This window comes from Myxine glutinosa, chromosome 1, assembly GCF_964187855.1.
Source record: "Myxine glutinosa chromosome 1, kmMyxGlut1.1, whole genome shotgun sequence".
Lineage (NCBI taxonomy): Eukaryota > Metazoa > Chordata > Myxini > Myxiniformes > Myxinidae > Myxine > Myxine glutinosa.
In genome coordinates this window covers 7030900-7050507 of record NC_136261.1, presented here as the reverse complement: position 1 = coordinate 7050507, position 19608 = coordinate 7030900, and the positions used below count along the sequence as shown (strand labels likewise).

Here is a 19608-nt window from a genome sequence, read left to right as displayed (position 1 = left end):
CATCGACGATCCTCATCAAACTTGGCAGAACGAGAGCAATTCTCACGTGAAGAATGGGCAAAGGTTTCACCATCTCACCTTGCAAAGATGGTAGAGACCTACCCAAAAAGACTCATACTACCCAAAAACCCAAAAGACTCATACCAGTCATTGCTGCAGAAAGTGCTTCACCAAGTATGCACCTAAGGGGCTGAATACTTTTACAACCAGTGAATTTTGATTTGTACATGTTTTTCAGGTATTCCTGACATGTAACCTCCTTCATCTATAGCAGTGTTTAGTTTGATCTCTTTAGTAATGAATAAAAAGGTTTATTTGGAAAAAATGTTTCTACATAATTTGTAATTCATCTAAATGTGGCATTATTGAAAGGGGGTGAATACTTTTGCAGGTCACTGTACAATGTTGTCCTGACCATTTTCCTTTAGTAGGGCCACAACTCACCCACTGCTGAAGAAATGGCTAAACAAAGGGAACCTCCCCCTACCTCGGTCCATCACACCCCGCCCCCCCTCCCCCGCCCCCTGAAACCCACCAATCCAAGAGATTATTTTCTTCTCTCTTTTTTCAGACTAGGCCAGGAAGAATATCTTCCTCACCATTTGACTTGTGCTCCCTCTTCAGAAACTTCACACAGGAACTCGACGCGATCTCCCACGAGGCAAGACTGGTCGTCCAGATCACGAACTATACGAACAGGTGGGTCTGCAGGACACAGGGGAGATCTTTCATATGATGAGGTATCGAAATAATGGTACATCACACGACCTTACACAAAACAGAACATGTGCACAAAATAGAAGGGACTACTTTATACTCCATTGATAATGATTCACTGGTGTGAGAGAGAGGATCATGGTGTCTAAGAGAGAGGATCATGGTGTGAGAGAGAGGATCACGGTGTGAGAGAGAGGCTCATGGTGTGTGAGAGGGATCACGGTGTGAGAGAGAGGATCACGGTGTGAGAGAGAGGGATCACGGTGTGAGAGAGAGGGATCACGGTGTGAGAGAGAGGGATCACGGTGTGAGAGAGAGGATCACGGTGTGTGAGAGGGATCACGGTGTGAGAGAGAGGATCACGGTGTGTGAGAGGGATCACGGTGTGAGAGAGAGGATCACGGTGTGAGAGAGAGGATCACGGTGTGACAGAGAGGATCACGGTGTGAGAGAGCGGATCACGGTGTGTGAGAGAGAGGAACACGGTGTGAGAGAGAGGATCACGGTGTGTGAGAGAGGATCACGGTGTGAGAGAGAGGATCACGGTGTGAGAGAGAGGATCACGGTGTGAGAGAGAGGATCACGGTGTGAGAGAGAGGATCACGGTGTGTGAGAGAGGAACACGGTGTGAGAGAGAGGATCACGGTGTGAGAGAGAGGATCACGGTGTGTGAGAGAGGAACACGGTGTGAGAGAGAGGATCACGGTGTGAGAGAGAGGATCACGGTGTGAGAGAGAGGATCACGGTGTGACAGAGAGGATCACGGTGTGAGAGAGCGGATCACGGTGTGTGAGAGAGAGGAACACGGTGTGAGAGAGAGGATCACGGTGTGTGAGAGAGGATCACGGTGTGAGAGAGAGGATCACGGTGTGAGAGAGAGGATCACGGTGTGTGAGAGGGATCACGGTGTGAGAGAGAGGAACACGGTGTGAGAGAGAGGATCACGGTGTGTGAGAGAGGAACACGGTGTGAGAGAGAGGATCACGGTGTGAGAGAGAGGAACACGGTGTGAGAGAGAGGATCACGGTGTGAGAGAGAGGATCACGGTGTGTGAGAGAGGAACACGGTGTGAGAGAGAGGATCACGGTGTGAGAGAGAGGATCACGGTGTGACAGAGAGGATCATGGTGTGAGAGAGAGGATCACGGTGTGACAGAGAGGATCATGGTGTGAGAGAGAGGATCACGGTGTGAGAGAGCGGATCACGGTGTGTGAGAGAGAGGAACACGGTGTGAGAGAGAGGATCATGGTGTGAGAGAGCAGATCACGGTGTGTGAGAGAGAGGATCACGGTGTCTGAGAGAGAGGATCATGGTGTGAGAGAGAGAGAGGATCACGGTGTGAGAGAGAGGATCATGGTGTCTGGGAGAGAGGATCACGGTGTGAGAGAGAGAGAGGATCACGGTGTCTGGGAGAGAGGATCACGGTGTGAGAGAGAGAGAGGATCACGGTGTGAGAGAGAGAGAGGATCACGGTGTGAGAGAGAGAGAGGATCACGGTGTCTGGGAGAGAGGATCACGGTGTGAGAGAGAGAGAGGATCACGGTGTGAGAGAGAGGATCACGGTGTGTGAGTGAGAGGATCACGGTGTGAGAGAGAGAGGATCACGGTGTGAGAGAGAGAGGATCATGGTGTGTGAGTGAGAGGATCACGGTGTGAGAGAGAGAGGATCACGGTGTGAGTGAGAGGATCACGGTGTGTGAGTGAGAGGATCACGGTGTGAGAGAGAGAGGATCACGGTGTGAGAGAGAGAGGATCACGGTGTGAGTGAGAGGATCACGGTGTGAGAGAGAGAGGATCACGGTGTGAGTGAAAGGATCACGGTGTGAGAGAGAGAGGATCATGGTGTCTGAGAGAGAGGATCATGGTGTGAGAGAGAGGATCACGGTGTGAGAGAGAGGATCACGGTGTGAGAGAGAGGCTCATGGTGTGTGAGAGGGATCACGGTGTGAGAGAGAGGATCACGGTGTGAGAGAGAGGGATCACGGTGTCTGAGAGAGAGGATCATTGTGTGAGAGAGAGGATCACGGTGTGAGAGAGAGGATCACGGTGTGAGAGAGAGGCTCATGGTGTGTGAGAGGGATCACGGTGTGAGAGAGAGGATCACGGTGTGAGAGAGAGGAATCACGGTGTGAGAGAGAGGGATCACGGTGTGAGAGAGAGGGATCACGGTGTGAGAGAGAGAGGATCACGGTGTGAGAGAGAGAGGATCATGGTGTGAGAGAGAGAGGATCACGGTGTGAGAGAGAGAGGATCACGGTGTGAGAGAGAGAGGATCACGGTGTGAGAGAGAGAGGATCACGGTGTGAGAGAGAGAGGATCACGGTGTGTGAGTGAGAGGATCACGGTGTGAGAGAGAGAGGATCACGGTGTGAGTGAGAGGATCACGGTGTGTGAGTGAGAGGATCACGGTGTGAGAGAGAGAGGATCACGGTGTGAGAGAGAGAGGATCATGGTGTGAGAGAGAGAGAGGGATCACGGTGTCTGGGAGAGAGGATCACGGTGTGAGAGAGAGAGAGAGGATCACGGTGTGAGAGAGAGGATCACGGTGTGTGAGTGAGAGGATCACGGTGTGAGAGAGAGAGGATCACGGTGTGTGAGAGAGAGGGTCACGGTGTGTGAGAGAGAGGATCACGGTGTGAGAGAGAGGATCATGGTATGTGAGAGAGAGGGTCACGGTGTGAGAGAGAGAGGGGATCACGGTGTGAGAGAGAGAGGGGATCACGGTGTGAGAGAGAGAGGGGATCACGGTGTGAGAGAGAGAGAGGGGATCACGGTGTCTGAGAGAGAGAGGGGATCACGGTGTGAGAGAGAGAGAGGGGATCACGGTGTCTGAGAGAGAGAATCACGGTGTCTGAGAGAGAGAGGATCAGGGTGTCTGAGAGAGAGGATCACAGGGTGAGAGAGAGAGGATCACAGTGTCTGAGAGAGAGGATCACGGTGTCTGAGAGAGGGGATCACGGTATCTGAGAGAGAGGATCACGGTGTCTGAGAGAGAGGATCACGGTGTCTGAGAGAGAGGATCAGGGTGTCTGAGAGAGAGGATCACAGGGTGAGAGAGAGAGGATCACAGGGTGAGAGAGAGAGGATCACGGTGTCTGAGAGAGGGGATCACGGTGTCTGAGAGAGAGGATCACGGTGTCTGAGAGAGAGGATCACGGTGTCTGAGAGAGAGGATCATGGTGTCTGAGAGAGAGGATCAGAGTGTCTGACAGAGAGGATCACAGGGTGAGAGAGAGAGGGGATCACGGTGTGAGAGAGAGAGAGGATCACGGTGTCTGAGAGAGAGGATCACGGTGTCTGAGAGAGAGGATCATGGTGTGAGAGAGAGAGAGGATCACGGTGTGAGAGAGAGGATCATGGTGTCTGGGAGAGAGGATCACGGTGTGAGAGAGAGAGAGGATCACGGTGTCTGGGAGAGAGGATCACGGTGTGAGAGAGAGAGAGGATCACGGTGTGAGAGAGAGAGAGGATCACGGTGTGAGAGAGAGAGAGGATCACGGTGTCTGGGAGAGAGGATCACGGTGTGAGAGAGAGAGAGGATCACGGTGTGAGAGAGAGAGAGGATCAGGGTGTCTGAGAGAGAGGATCACAGGGTGAGAGAGAGAGGATCACAGTGTCTGAGAGAGAGGATCACGGTGTCTGAGAGAGGGGATCACGGTATCTGAGAGAGAGGATCACGGTGTCTGAGAGAGAGGATCACGGTGTCTGAGAGAGAGGATCAGGGTGTCTGAGAGAGAGGATCACAGGGTGAGAGAGAGAGGATCACAGTGTCTGAGAGAGAGGATCACGGTGTCTGAGAGAGGGGATCACGGTGTCTGAGAGAGAGGATCACGGTGTGAGAGAGAGGATCACAGTGTCTGAGAGAGAGGATCATGGTGTCTGAGAGAGAGGATCACAGGGTGAGAGAGAGAGGATCACAGTGTCTGAGAGAGAGGATCATGGTGTCTGAGAGAGGGGATCACGGTGTCTGAGAGAGGGGATCACGGTGTCTGAGAGAGAGGATCACGGTGTCTGAGAGAGAGGATCACGGTGTCTGAGAGAGGGGATCACGGTGTCTGAGAGAGAGGATCACGGTGTCTGAGAGAGGGGATTACAGTGTCTGAGAGAGAGGATTACGGTGTCGGAGAGAGGGGATCACAGTGTCTGAGAGAGAGGATCACGGTGTCTGAGAGAGGGGATCACAGTGTCTGAGAGAGAGGATCACGGTGTCTGAGAGAGGGGATCACAGTGTCTGAGAGAGAGGATCACGGTGTCTGAGAGAGAGGATCATGGTGTCTGAGAGAGGGGATCACAGTGTCTGAGAGAGAGGATCACGGTGTCTGAGAGAGGGGATCACGGTGTCTGAGAGAGGGGATCATGGTGTCTGATAGTGGACCAAATGGTCTGTACCTCTCACAAACAGCTCGGTGCTGCATTTCTCATCCCCGACCATCACTTCGTAAGCCGCATCATCAGCGAGGCTGCAATGGTTAATGGTTAGAATCCGACGCTTCCCTTGTGCCTCCATTATGAACCTGTAGAACGACAGTAGAACGACACGGATTCAAACCTCGAAAATGTGTTGATACCTTAAGTAACCCATTGTGGCGGACACAAAAGCCCACTGGCGTGGTGACATCATTCCGCGCACCAAGTGGGCGGTGGCCACGCACCAGGGGTAGGCGTGGCCTCATGATATACACCGGGCGCCCAGCCCGGGACAGTACAGTGTTACAGTGTAGTCTTACAATAAAGACGTTTATATGTTACCGCTTGTCCGCTTCCTCCTTGCTCACAAGCAGCGCGCGTAACGCCGCGCTTTACTGGTGACCCTCGACGTTGGATCTGCTGGAGCGATCCTTCCACACGCGACGCCATCGCCATGGCCGACTTCGTCAAACTTCCGGAATTTTGGGAGGCTCAGGCCGAAGTCTGGTTCGTCCAGGCCGAAGCCCAATTTCAGCTTCGGCGCCTCACCGGCGATGACACGCGCTATTGCCACGTCGTCGCCTCCCTCGGGCCCGGCACGGCCGCTCGAGTTGTGTCCGTCCTTCGCCACCCACCGAACGGCCACAAGTACGAGGCACTCAAGCGGCTACTCCTAGCCACGTTCGGCCTTACGGACGACGCACGGGCCGACCGCCTCCTGGATCTCCCCGAGCTCGGTGAGACGCGCCCGTCGGTCCGAATGGACCATATGCTGTCACTGTTGGGCGACGAAGCCCCCGGTTCGCTATTCCGGGCGCTTTTCCGGCGCCAACTTCCAGCGCAGGTCCGCCTCGTGTTGGCCGGGACCGAGCTAACGGAACCCCGAGCATTGGCGGCCGAGGCGGACAGGTACTTCGCCGCTTCGGACATGCGGGCGAGCGTCGGCGTGGCCGTCACGGCCCTCGACGCTGATGTTCAGCAGCATGTTCCACAGCATCAGCTTCTACAGCACGCTGATGTTCAGCAGCATGCTGATATGCACCTCGTGAACGCCGCCACGCCCCGCCCACCGCCGCGGCGAAAACCGCCACCGCGGGGAAACCCGCCAACTCCACCGGCCTGGCGGAGCCAGCCGCGCTCCTCCAGCTCCACCACCTGGTGCTGGTTCCACGCCAAGTTCGGCCACGAAGCTCGGCGGTGTCATCCGCCGTGCTCGTTCAACGGGTCGGGAAACGCCCGGGCCGGCGCTCAATAATGGCGATGAGCGCCGGCCATTCGAACAGCCTGCTGTTCATAACGGACACCTTCTCCAGGCGCCGTTACCTGTGCGACACGGGAGCGCAGGTGAGTGTCATTCCCGCCGGCACGTCAGACAAGCACGCCGCGGGTGGGGGCCCCGCGCTGCTTGCCGCGAACGGGACGCCCATCCGTACGTACGGAAAACGCTGCCTCTCTCTGCGGTTTGGAGGGCAGGTTTTCCGATGGACGTTCGTCACCGCCGACGTGCCCATGGCACTGCTTGGCGCGGACTTCCTGTGCGCTAATGGGCTCCTGGTCGACGTCAAGCGCAGACGGCTTGTCCAGGCCGAGACGTTCAGCTCGCTCGCTTGTGCGTTGCCCAGCTCAACGAGCGGCTTGCCAAGCGGCTTGCCGAACGATTCGGTTCCGGCCACGTTGGTCTGTACGCTTCCGGCAGCGGACGCATTCACCCGCCTCCTCGCCGGCTTCCCGGCCCTCACGCGGCCCACCTTCTCGGCGGGGGCCGTCAAGCACGGGGTGGCCCATCACATCCCCACCGTCGGGCCACCGGTCTACGCCCGGGCACGCCGCCTCGAGCCGACGAAGCTGGCGGTGGCAAAAGCGGAGTTCGCTACCCTGGAGCGACTCGGCATCGTTCGGCGCTCAGAGAGCGCTTGGGCGTCGCCGCTGCACATCGTGCCGAAGCCCGGCGGGGGATGGCGACCGTGCGGGGACTATCGCCGTCTCAATGACGCCACGACTCCCGACCGCTACCCCGTCCCCCACATTCAGGACTTTTCCGCCCGTTTGGCGGGCAGGTCCTTCTTCTCGAAGGTGGACCTCATACGCGGCTACCATCAGGTCCCCGTCAGGCCGGAGGACGTCCCGAAGACGGCGGTCATCACGCCATTCGGACTCTTCGAGTTCTTGCGCATGCCCTTCGGTCTGAAGAATGCGGCTCAGGCGTTCCAGCGACTGATGGACAGCGTCCTGCGCGACTTGGATTTTGTCTACGTTTACCTGGACGATATCCTCGTCGCCAGCGCGTCCCGCGAAGAGCACCTACGCCACCTCCGCACGCTCTTCGAACGCCTGGGCCAGCATGGCCTGATTGTGAACCCCGCAAAGTGCCGGTTCGGCGCCGCCACAATCGATTTTCTGGGGCACCGTGTCACCAGGCACGGAGCCGTCCCCCTACCGGCCAAGGTGGAGGCGGTGAAGGGGTTTCCGCGCCCCCGCACGATCAGAGGGCTGCAGGAGTTCCTGGGCATGGTGAACTTTTACCATCGGTTCCTGCCCCGTATCGCCCAGCTCCTGCGCCCCCTGCACGAAGCTCTCCGAGGTAAGCCGGGCAAAGGCGACGTTACCTGGACCGAGCAGATGGACACGGCGTTCACGGGCGCGAAGCTCGCCTTGGCTAACGCCACCATGCTCGCGCACCCGGCGCCCGATGCACCGATCGCCCTCACCACCGATGCCTCGGACTACGCGGTGGGCGCAGTGCATGAGCAATGGGTGCGTGGAGCTTGGCAACCGCTGGCGTTCTTTAGCCGGCAGCTTCGCCCGCCCGAACGCCGTTACAGTACCTTCGACCGCGAGTTGCTCGGACTTCACTTGGCGGTCAGGCACTTCCGCCATCTGCTCGAGGGCCGGGCGTTCACTGCCTTCGTCGACCACAAGCCGCTGATCTTTGCGATGGGCAAAGTCACCGAGCCGTGGTCGGCCCGGCAGCAGCGTCACCTCTCGGCCGTGTCCGAGTACACGACGGACATCCAGCACGTCGCGGGGAAGGACAACCCGGTGGCGGATTGCCTTTCCCGGGCCGTCGCCCACGCAGTCCACCTCGGCATCGACTATGCCCGGATGGCAGCGGACCAGGCCGCTGACCCCGACGTCCAGGCCTTGCGGACCGCCGTCACGGGCCTCCGCATCACCGAGGTGCCGTTTGACGGCGCGGGCGCGGCCCTCTTGTGCGACGTCTCCCTCGGGCGTCCTCGCCCCATCGTGCCCGCGGGCTGGCAGCGCCAGGTGTTTGACGCCATCCACGGCCTGTCCCACCCGGGCGCGAGGGCCTCCCAAAGGCTGATCGCCGACAAGTTCGTCTGGCATGGCCTCCGGAAGGCCGTCCGCGGCTGGGCCAGGACGTGCCTCGCGTGCCAGCGCGCCAAGGTGCACCGGCACACCCAGGCCCCGTTGGCCCCGTTCACGGTGCCGGAACGCCGGTTTGACCACGTCCACGTGGACCTGGTGGGACCTCTGCCCCCCTCGCGGGGTTTCACCTACGTCCTCACCATGGTGGACCGCACTACCCGGTGGCCGGAGGCCGTGCCCTTGGCGTCGACAACGGCGGCCGATGTCGCGCAGGCTTTCATCGCCACCTGGGTCGCCCGGTTCGGCGCCCCCTCAGACATCTCATCCGACCGCGGCCCCCAGTTCACCTCGGAGCTCTGGGGGGCGGTTGCGCAGGGGCTCGGGGTCCGGCTGCACCGAACCACGGCCTACCATCCCCAGGCTAACGGCCTGTGTGAGCGATTTCACCGCTCATTGAAGGCCGCGCTCCGGGCCACCCTCCGCGACGGCGGCTGGGTCGACAGGCTCCCCTGGGTCCTGCTGGGCCTCCGGACGGCGCCCAAGGAGGACCTGCGCGCATCCGCGGCGGAATTGGTCTTCGGGCAACCGCTGCGGGTGCCGGGCGAGTTCCTCCCCGACTCCACGGCACCATGGTCCGCGGCACAGCAGCGCTCCGCTCTACAAGAGACCGCCCAGAGGTTCGCCCCGGTGCCAACGGCATGCCACGGGCACCCACCGACGCACGTCGCCCCGGAGCTTCGCACGGCGGAGTACGTCTTCGTCCGCCACGATGCCCATCGGACACCACTGCGGCCCCCGTACGACGGGCCTTTCCGCGTGCTGGAGACCGGGGCGAAGCACTTCACCCTGGACATCGGCGGTACTCCTGACCGCGTTTCGGTAGACCGCCTCAAGCCGGCCCACCTCGATGTGGACCATCCACCGCCAGTGGCCCGACCCCCACGTCGGGGCCGCCCTCCTGCGGGCGGACCCCCAGCCCCGCCGCCACGCCGCCCCCCGGTCCTGCACCCATCCCAGGGGCAGCCAGGGGCATCCCACCTGGCATCCCTGCACCCCGGACGCCGCCGATCGCCAGGGGGCGCTTCGGCCGGGTCATTCGTCTGCCCCGCAAACTGGCCCTCCAGGTGCGCGGGAATTCTGGGGGGGCGCGTGTGGCGGACACAAAAGCCCACTGGCGTGGTGACATCATTCCGCGCACCAAGTGGGCGGTGGCCACGCACCAGGGGTAGGCGTGGCCTCATGATATACACCGGGCGCCCAGCCCGGGACAGTACAGTGTTACAGTGTAGTCTTACAATAAAGACGTTTATATGTTACCGCTTGTCCGCTTCCTCCTTGCTCACAAGCAGCGCGCGTAACGCCGCGCTTTACCATGTTGATTTATCTGCATGCGGTGTTCGTGTGTAGTTCTATTACCGACCATCAGTGAGTGTTCTGACCGTGAGACCTGTATCAGACTCTTCTAAAGTTGATCGTGTGTTTGTTATTAGCGCGTCACCTGCAAAGCGGGAGACGAGGTTTGGCAGTCACTTCTGTGCTTCTGTCTGTCTGTCTGTTTGTTTGTTTGTCTGTGTGTGTCTTTCTGTGTCTCTGTGTCTGTGTGTGTCTTTCTGTATGTCTGTGTGTGTCTTTCTGTGTGTCTGTATGTCTGTGTGTCTCTTTCTGTGTGTCTGTATGTCTGTCTGTCTGTCTGTGTGGCTGGCTGTATGTCTGTCTGTCTGTGTATCTGTTTGTCTGTGTGTCTTTCTGTGTGTCTTTGTGTCTGTATGTCTGTATGTATGTATGTCTGTGTCTGGCTGTCTGGCTGTGTGTCTGTGTCTGTATGTCTGGCTGGTTGTCCGTCTGTCTGTATGTCTGTCTTGGGACGTAACTTTTTCTAACCATTTGAATTTTGTCATCAAATTTTCAACAAAGCTTTATTTTGAGAATATGAAGAACAAATAAATAATTTGGTCAAAGGTCAAAGGTCAGCATCACATAAAATGGTCAATTTTCATCTAATTGACCGGAGATTTTAAGAATGTGCAGATTGGGTTACTGAAATGGTCCACCAATCAAAAGCTTGAAGCAGATTGTTTTTAGATCAAAAGGTCAAAGGTCAAGGTTGCCTAAAATCGTCAATTTTCATTTTGTATTTTAAAAAATCTGTTTTCGTCATGTTTAGTGTTTTGAAGAAGAAGAAAAAGTCTCAACACAAAGCCATCCAGGACAACCGGGACACCGGGACACCGGGACAACATGAGGACATCTCTTGTTTGGACCAAGACATCAGTTGCTGGTGATTGTAACATATTTGATAAATTACGGTTTCTTAGTGAATAAATTACAGTAGATTGAGTGTAAATTCACCACAAACTCTTCACCTACTTTCCACTCGATCGAATCTCTGTTCCATTCTTGAACCACTTGATCTCTGTGTTTGGGTCTTCGAGGTCCACGGCGAGGCGCACGCGTCCTCCTCTATCTGCCTGGTAGGTGGGATCCAGACGTTTCAGGAAAACTAGAAGGTATTGGGGATGTACGAGGAGATTAAATAAAGTCTTTCTTGGCAAAACAACGAAGGAGTCTAAAGTTGATCTTCTTGTGTTTTAGCATCAACAATAATGGAAACAGAGCAACCTCGGGGACAACTAAGCAACATCACGCCAGGCTCAACAAAAACAACAAGGCGTGCAGCAGGAAGCACCCACCACACATTATAGGTGCACCAAACCCACAGCACAACATTTGTTTTCGTAGATAGAATCAAAGCCTCGATTGACGCGCATGATGACGTTGCAGGAAACCTGCGCAAGCTGAGAATTTGATGCTTTATGTCTGACTAGCAGAAGTACCCGGCATTGCCGGGTGGGGGAGGGGAGGGGAGGGGAAGGGGAGGGAAGGGGAATGGGGGGGAGGGGAGGAGAGGGGGGGAGGGGAGAAGAGGGGGGAGGGGGAGGGGGAGGGGAGGAGAGGGGAAGGAGGGAGGGGGAGGGGGAGGGGGAGGGGAGGACGGAAGGGGAGGGGGAAGGGGGAGGGAAGGGGAGGGCCAGTCAACAATGACGTTGCAGTTCTCATGGTCGGAGAGCAGCACAACAATCGCGACATTGTCCTGCATCTTCGCAACAGCACGAAGCGGATTTTGGAGACTCACCGATCCTGTGACGCCCTCCAGTACCGGCGTTGCCGGGCGGGGGAAGGGAGACCCGTACATTACACACATTACACACACACAAACTGTGTTTTATGTTCAATGGTCTAGCGGCGGGTATGGAACATCACGTGATCGCTCTGAACGAATCAGCGCGTTGCTCTGCCACCAGGTCAGATTCCGTGTATAATATTCCTCGCTGAAATGTGCTGAGGTAAATATGAATAAAAAATATGGATCTCATCAAATATTTTTAGGTCGACCATGTTCTTCCCAGGCTCAATGGCCATGTCTGTGCCAAATATCAAGTACGTGAGCCTCTCCGTTTAAGAGTCTATCGTTAACATTACACACACACAAACTGTATTTTATGTTCAATGGTCTGGCGGCGGGAATGGAACATCATGTGATCGCTCTGAGCGAATCAGCGCGCTGCTCTGCCACCGCCTCAGATTCCGTGTATAATATTCCTCGCTGAAAAAAAATCTATGTGAAACATGCTGCATCTATGCTAAATCATGCTAAATCATGCTAAATGCTAATCATGCTAAAATCTATGCTACTTGCTGTGAGTTTATGGCGGCAAGGAACATCACGTGATCGCTCTGAGCGAATCAGCGCGCTGCTCTGCCACCGGCTCAGATTCCGTGCATAATATTGCTCGCTGAAATGCGCTGAGGTAAAAATATGGTAAAAAAAATATTATGAAATAAATATTTTGAGTTCGGCCATGTTCGTCCCAGGCTCAATGGCCATGTCTATGCCAAATATCAAGCACGTGAGCCTCTCCGTTTAGGAGTCTATCGGTAACATTACACACACACACACACACACACACACACACACACACACACACACACACACACACACAGTGTTTTATATATATAGATGACTCACCAGATATAATCCATGTGAAATACCGTGACTCACCAAGTATAATCCACATGGAACAGTGTCTCACCAGGTATAATCCACGTGTAATACTGTGACTCACCAGGTATAATCCATGTGAAATACCGTGACTCACCAAGTATAATCCACATGGAACAGTGAATCTCACCAGGTATAATCCACGTGTAATACTGTGACTCACCAGGTATAATCCATGTGAAATACCGTGACACACCAAGTATAATCCACATGGAACAGTGAGTCTCACCAGGTATAATCCATGTGTAATACTGTGACTCACCAGGTATAATCCATGTGTAATACTGTGACTCACCAGGTATAATCCATGTGTAATACTGTGACTCACCAGGTATAATCCACGTGTAATACTGTGACTCACCAGGTATAATCCACGTGTAATATTGTGACTCACCAAGTATAATCCACGTGTAATACTGTGACTCACCAAGTATAATCCACATGGAATACTGTGATTCACCAAGTATAATTCACATGGAACAGTGAGTCTCACCAGGTATAATCCATGTGAAATACTGTGATTCACCAAGTACTAGGGCATGCCCGTACTATATCTATATCTAAAATTATATCCCCCCCCTCTATTTACATGAAATGGTTTGGTCCAAAGCGAACGGCTTGCGAGTGGTGACAATCCCCCCCCTCTATTTACATGCAATGGTTTGGTCCAAAGCGAACGGCTTCCGGAGTTTGGTAAAGAAATCGCCATCGCGTGAACAAACGCGCAGGAAAGCGAATGAATCGCAAATTCGTTTTTATTAGTTGTAAAACATAGTTTAACGCCAACATAGTTTGCAAACGTGAAATAAATGAATACGCTCTCAAATGTGCCATCCGAGGCAGAGTGTGCCCGCCACGTTCGGCACACGCGATCGTTCGCTGCTCTCTGATTGGTTGAATCGTTTTTTGGACATAGCTCGGTAAGTAATTGTCCGATTAATATGAAACCTTGAAAAGGCACATCCTCGGGTCCCCAGCAATATACCTGGCAAGTTAAAAGTATATCGGACCCGTGGTTGTCGAGAAACAGCGGTCACAGACAAACGTACAAACGTACAAACGTACAGACAGAGATTACTGGAATTATAGATAGATAATCGACATGGAACAGAGTCTCACCAAGTATAATCCATGTGGAATACTGTGACTCACCAAGTATAATCCACATGGAATACTGTGATTCACCAAGTATAATCCACGTGTAATACTGTGACGCACCAGTTATAATCCACGTGGAATACTGTGACTCACCAGGTATAATCCACGTGTAATACTGTGACTCACCAGGTATAATCCATGTGTAATACTGTGACTCACCAGGTATAATCCATGTGTAATACTGTGACTCACCAGGTATAATCCACGTGTACTACTGTGACTCACCAGGTATAATCCATGTGTAATACTGGGACTCACCAGGTATAATCCATGTGTAATACTGTGACTCACCAGGTATAATCCACGTGTACTACTGTGACTCACCAGGTATAATCCATGTGTACTACTGTGACTCACCAGGTATAATCCATGTGTAATACTGTGACTCACCAGGTATAATCCACGTGTAATACTGTGACTCACCAGGTATAATCCATGTGTACTACTGTGACTCACCAGATATAATCCACGTGTAATACTGTGACTCACCAGGCATAATCCATGTGTAATACTGTGACTCACCAGGTATAATCCATGTGAAATACTGTGACTCACCAGGTATAATCCACGTGTAATACTGTGACTCACCAAGTATAATCCACATGGAATAGTGAGACTCACCAAGTATAATCCACGTGTAATACTATGACTCACAAAGTATAATCCACGTGTAATACTGTGACTCACCAAGTATAATTCCACCTGGAATACTGTGACTCACCAAGTATAATTCCACCTGGAATACTGTGACTCACCAAGTATAATCCATGTGGAATAGAGTGAATCACCAAGTATAATCCACATGGAATAGTGTGACTCACCAAGTATAATCCACATGGAATACTGTGACTCACCAAGTATAATCCATGTGGAATAGTGAGACTCACCAAGTATAATCCACGTGGAATAGTGTGACTCACCAAGTATAATCCACGTGGAATACTGTGACTCACAAAGTATAATCCATGTGGAATAGTGAGACTCACCAAGTATAATCCACGTGGAATACTGTGGCTCACCAAGTATAATCCTTGTGGAATAGTGAGACTCACCATATATAATCCATGTGAAATACTGTGACCACGTGGTCCATCTCGAAACGTTTGTCTCCACTCGACACGTTTTCTAGTAATTCATGTCTCGTCTCACTGAAGAGGTAAAATATGAAGTTGTAAAGATTCACCATCACTTTTCTTTTGCTCCTGTTTCATGCGTTTCAGTCGATGTAACAATCCTCGTAGATCTGTAACGCCATGTTCAAATGCGATCTTCTCGTATTCTTGAGGATTGGCCCCCTTGAGAAGCTCCCACACATCCTCGTTTGGTTCCGAGGCTTGCACCTTCTGCTCCCTGGAGGAATGGATCGCAGTTCTTGTCAGAGGAGAACTCCATGTGCAAGTGAAACGAAGGAGGAAGAGACAAATCAAAATACAAACCTCTTCTTGAGCAAACCACTGAAATCCAGCTCTCCAGAATCTTCCCCCGTAGTGCTTCTGCAAATGAACACACAGGTGACTCACATTATCTTCTGAAATAGAAACTATTCATGGAATACTTACCCCGCACAGTCAACTTGGTGAGAGACAACTCTTCTGGTTTTAAGGGTTTTTTTCTTTGATCCAATATGGCTGCCAGACCACGTGACCGATGACATCATAAGTTTACATTCTCCAATATAACTGTTGTGTAGATCACGCTCAATTTCAAAATGATCAGACTAAGCGTTGTACTCGTCGAATTATGACGTCATATTTAAGGCACTAATGACGACATGATTAACAACACTTATTTCCCATGTGGAATTCTTTAAAATGAGCCACGTTTTATTTTTTCCCATGGAGTGGTTTCAGAGATAGAAGTGCAACGTTTTCGATTTTTTCCAATATGGCGCATCTACCACGTGACCTATGACGTCATAATTACCATAAAAAATCTCCAGGAGGAGCGCTCCTATGGTGAAAATTTCACGTCAATTGGACCAACAATTGCAGAGAAGAAAAAATTATTTATATTGAGCGGATCAAGCGTTGTACATGTTGAATCATGACGTCATAATGAAGGCACCGATGACATCATCATGAACATATCTTATTCCTCATGGGGAGTGCTTGACAATGAGCAATGTTTCAATTTTTTTCCCATTGAGCGGTTTCGGAGATATTGAGGTACAACGTTTTCCAAGATGGCGTCCGTACCACGTGACCTATGACGTCATAATTATGACAAAAAAAATCCAAACGGCGGACTCGATCCAATGATGAAAATTTCGTGTCAATCAACCGACAGTTTTTTGGGGTTTTTTTGTATATAAGATCGAGACTCCTGAAAGAGCTCACATTAATCACACAAAAAGTCAAACCGACACATAAAACACAAAATAAGGGGAGCGGTAGACAAGATGGGGAGAGAGAGGGAAGGACACAAACACAACATTTGAGAGCAGGGACATCGGGAGAAATGTTTTAGGGGCAGGGCTTGGGGGGACGTGGCAGAGGTATAAAACACAAGAACACTGCAAGGACTTCCAGGAAAGAAGTTGGAATTTCAAAAAAAGTGTATCTGGGGTGAATTAGCGGGGGTAGAAAGATCAAGGTTTTGGATGGGGGAAGATAAGAGATGGTGGTGAACAGCTGTTTTAAAGACCTAGAAAGAAGAGTGGGATTGAAGGGAGTGGGGGAGTTTGTTGTAGAGGCGGGAGAAAAAAGGAATGAAGGAGTGAAGGTGAGCAGAGAGTCTTGATTTTGGCAGTTTGACCATAAGAGGGTTGCTGGCAGATCTTGTGCGACCTGAAGGAATATTAGGGGGACAGAGCACAGAGAGAGCTGGGGGAGCAAGGCCGGAGAGGAGTCGGTGGAAGACAGAAAGACCACCTACGTGCCTGCGGTGAGTGAGTGAAAGGTCCTCGGAGTTAGCTTCATCGCAGGAGATTCCAATGATTCTGAAAGCTTTGGTTTCAACAGCGTGAAGCTGAGCTGGGTGTGAGGCAGGAGCACCAGCCCAGAGAGGAGAACAGTATTCCTTTGAGCTGCGGATGAAAGCCTTGTATGTGGTGAGGAGCTCAGGTGTGCCAAGGAAGGACTTCGCACGACGGAGGATGCCCAGTCGGCGACTGGCTTTGGAGGCCAGATTTGAAATGTGGTTTTCCCAAGAAAGATCATGGCAGATAGTGAGACCCAAAAGCTTGAGCGACAGAACCTCTTGGAGAGGATTGTTGAGAAAGTAGATGGGAGGGTTGTCCAGTCGGTCTTTTCGGAGAGACAGAGTAAGAGTGTGAGATTTGTCAGGATTGAAAGACATGTTCCACTTGTTTGACCAGTCTGTGATTTTGTCCAGGTCTGCAGAGAGTGAGGAGGCTGCAGACTGCCGATCTGAGGGATGAAGAATGGAGCGGCAGAGAGTGGAGTCATCAGCAAAGAGATAGAGAGGATTTTCCAGAGAGTCAAGAGATCATTGATGAAGACCAGACATAGCACAGGGCCCAGAACACGACCTTGGGGAATTCCAGCCAGAACAGGAAGGGGGAGATGAGAGAAATCCATTCAGGGCCACACGTTGCCTACGACCAGAGAGGAAGTGAGTGGAGTGGAGATTTCATGGAGAGATTTCATGGCCATGAGTGGAGATTTCCATGGATACCATAGGAGGAGAGTTTGGTGAGCAGAGCTGGGTGCAAGACCATATCGAAGGCACGTGATATGTCGAGGGAGACAGCTCTGATTTCCTGTTTGGCATTGAGGACCTCCATCCATTGTTGAGACAGCAGAAGCAACATGTCCTGAGTAGAATGACCTGGTCTGAATCCAAATTGATGATCAGAGATCAAGCCATTGGAGAAGAGGAAGGATTTGATATCCGAAGCAATGATGGATTCCATGACTTTGCTGATACTTGGGAGCAGGCTGATTGGTCTGTAGTTGCAAGGATCTGTTTTTGCACCTTTTTGTGTAAAGCGGTAATGTTTGCTGATTTCCAAGATGCTGGCAGATGACCTTGAGCAAAAGATAGGGTGAAAAGAATAGAGAAAGGGTGAGATAGAGCGGAAGAGCAGTATTTTAGGACCCGTGGGCTGATGCCGTCTGGTCCAGTTGCAGAATCAGAGTCGAGGTTTGACAAAAACTTCTCCACCTTGTCAGGAGAGAAGGTCACAGAGTCCAGGAGCAGTTGGGTTCGACTGGGAAAGGTGGGAACAGAGAGAGATGGGTTTGGGACACAAGATTTTGAGGCAAACACAGAGTTGAGGCATTCGGCTTTGTCACGTGCGGTGTCAACTGTGTAGCCATTTGAGGTAAGGGAGGAGATGGAGGGGGAACAAACACCAGTAACGGATTTGATTCCGTTATCAAATCCAGGATTTGGAGGAAGGAGACAGGTTTGAGAGTTCAATCTTGAGTGTGGAGACATAGTGCTTCCTGGCACTCCTGAGGGTAGACACACACTTGTTCCGAGCTTGGTGGAAGGAACTGAGATTGCCTTCAGTTGGATTTGCCTTCCAAGAGGCAAAGGCAAGTTGTTTCAGGGCAACTGCCTCACCACAAGATTCAGTGTACCATGGATGGGAGGATGGGTAAGACAACTGAAGACGAGATGGGATCAATCTGTGCATGAGAAAGAGCAGTTTGCTTTGGAAGAATTCCCAGGAAGAATTGATGTCAGAGGCAACAGAGATGGGAGACCAGTCCAGGTGATTGATGGCTGCTTGCAGACCATGCCAGTCAGCCTGAGTGAAATGCCAGACTCGTCGGCGCTGAGGAGGCTCTCTGAGAATGGCCAGAGAGATGTCCATTTTAACAAGCACATGATCAGAAGAACCGATTGGAGCAGAAGAAGAGCAGCAGACATTTGCAGGGAAGTTTGTCATAACCAAGTCTAGAAGAGAAGATACTCCATTGACTGAGATCTGGGTCGGGAAATTGACAGATTGTGTCAGTCCCAGTGAGTCACAGAAGTCCTTTGCTGAGGTGCCATGGCTGGAGAGAGGAACCCACACCCAGCCAGCTGGCATGATGACAGTTGAAGTCGCCACATATGAGGAAGAGAGAGTTTGGATGAGTTGATAGAAGTTGGTCCATGTTGTCCGACAGCGAAATGTAAATGGAGTCATCACTGCTTGGAGGATGGTACAGAACACATATGAACAAAAGGTGGGAGCAGAGAGGAAGCCATAGCCAGAGGTACTCCTGGGGGTGAGGAGGAGAGAGGGCAGTGCAAGGAGAGTGAGGAAGAGAGTTGTCGAGAAGATTAATTTTTAAAACGCAGACACACAATACGCACGTACTGTATGTTATTGTTCGCACGGACAGACACACCCGATCGCTTAACCCTGTTTCACTTCGCGAGCGCAGGGTAATGACACAGGTGATAATTTACTTTGTGTGTAGCGTCAAAGATCCCAATGTGTTCACAGAGTGATCATACAGGTTACTGCACCAAAAGCTTATTTCGGATGTCTAATAAATAAAGAAGAAATAAGCACATCTGACACTAGGCCGAGGCTTCAGACTTTGGCACGCTCACGAGGCTGCACCGTCGAAGAAACTGTTCCAACCCGTCTTATTTTGGCTTTCTACTAGTATGTCATAACACATCCTTCGTGCACATTCTTGGGACTAATGTCACCGTTGCCTCACTGTTAGCCGACCGTTGCCTCACTGGAACTCCCTCCTCAGATGAATATGGACCTCAAAAATAAAGACTTTACAATACAGAAATTCCAAGAGCATAAAGAATATCTGCCAACCGATGAGGTTCAAAATCAAACCAAGGAGAGTGAGGGTATGAGGACACTCACACTTTGCGAAAAGCTGCTCTGATATCCACCACCTGCTTTGGTTCTGGAGCTTCTACACACACACACACACACACACACACACACACACACGCACGCACGCACGCACGCACACACACACACACACACACCCATTGAGGTTTTGGATAAT

At 52.2% G+C, this 19608-nt stretch overlaps 1 protein-coding gene across 1 annotated transcript in view; it reads right to left on the bottom strand.

The window, feature by feature from the left end:
- The window catches only part of LOC137421138 (myosin-binding protein C, cardiac-type-like), a 146710-nt gene that overhangs the window by 73866 nt on the left and 53236 nt on the right, over window positions 1-19608 (bottom strand). Inside the window, exons 6-11 of the mRNA XM_068106888.2 lie at window positions 19461-19512; window positions 15109-15165; window positions 14856-15022; window positions 10822-10954; window positions 5107-5231; window positions 600-705 (exon numbers count right to left, since the gene is read on the bottom strand). Coding sequence (XP_067962989.2) covers window positions 600-705; window positions 5107-5231; window positions 10822-10954; window positions 14856-15022; window positions 15109-15165; window positions 19461-19512 — 640 coding nt within the window. The remainder of the gene's footprint in view (window positions 1-599; window positions 706-5106; window positions 5232-10821; window positions 10955-14855; window positions 15023-15108; window positions 15166-19460; window positions 19513-19608) is intronic.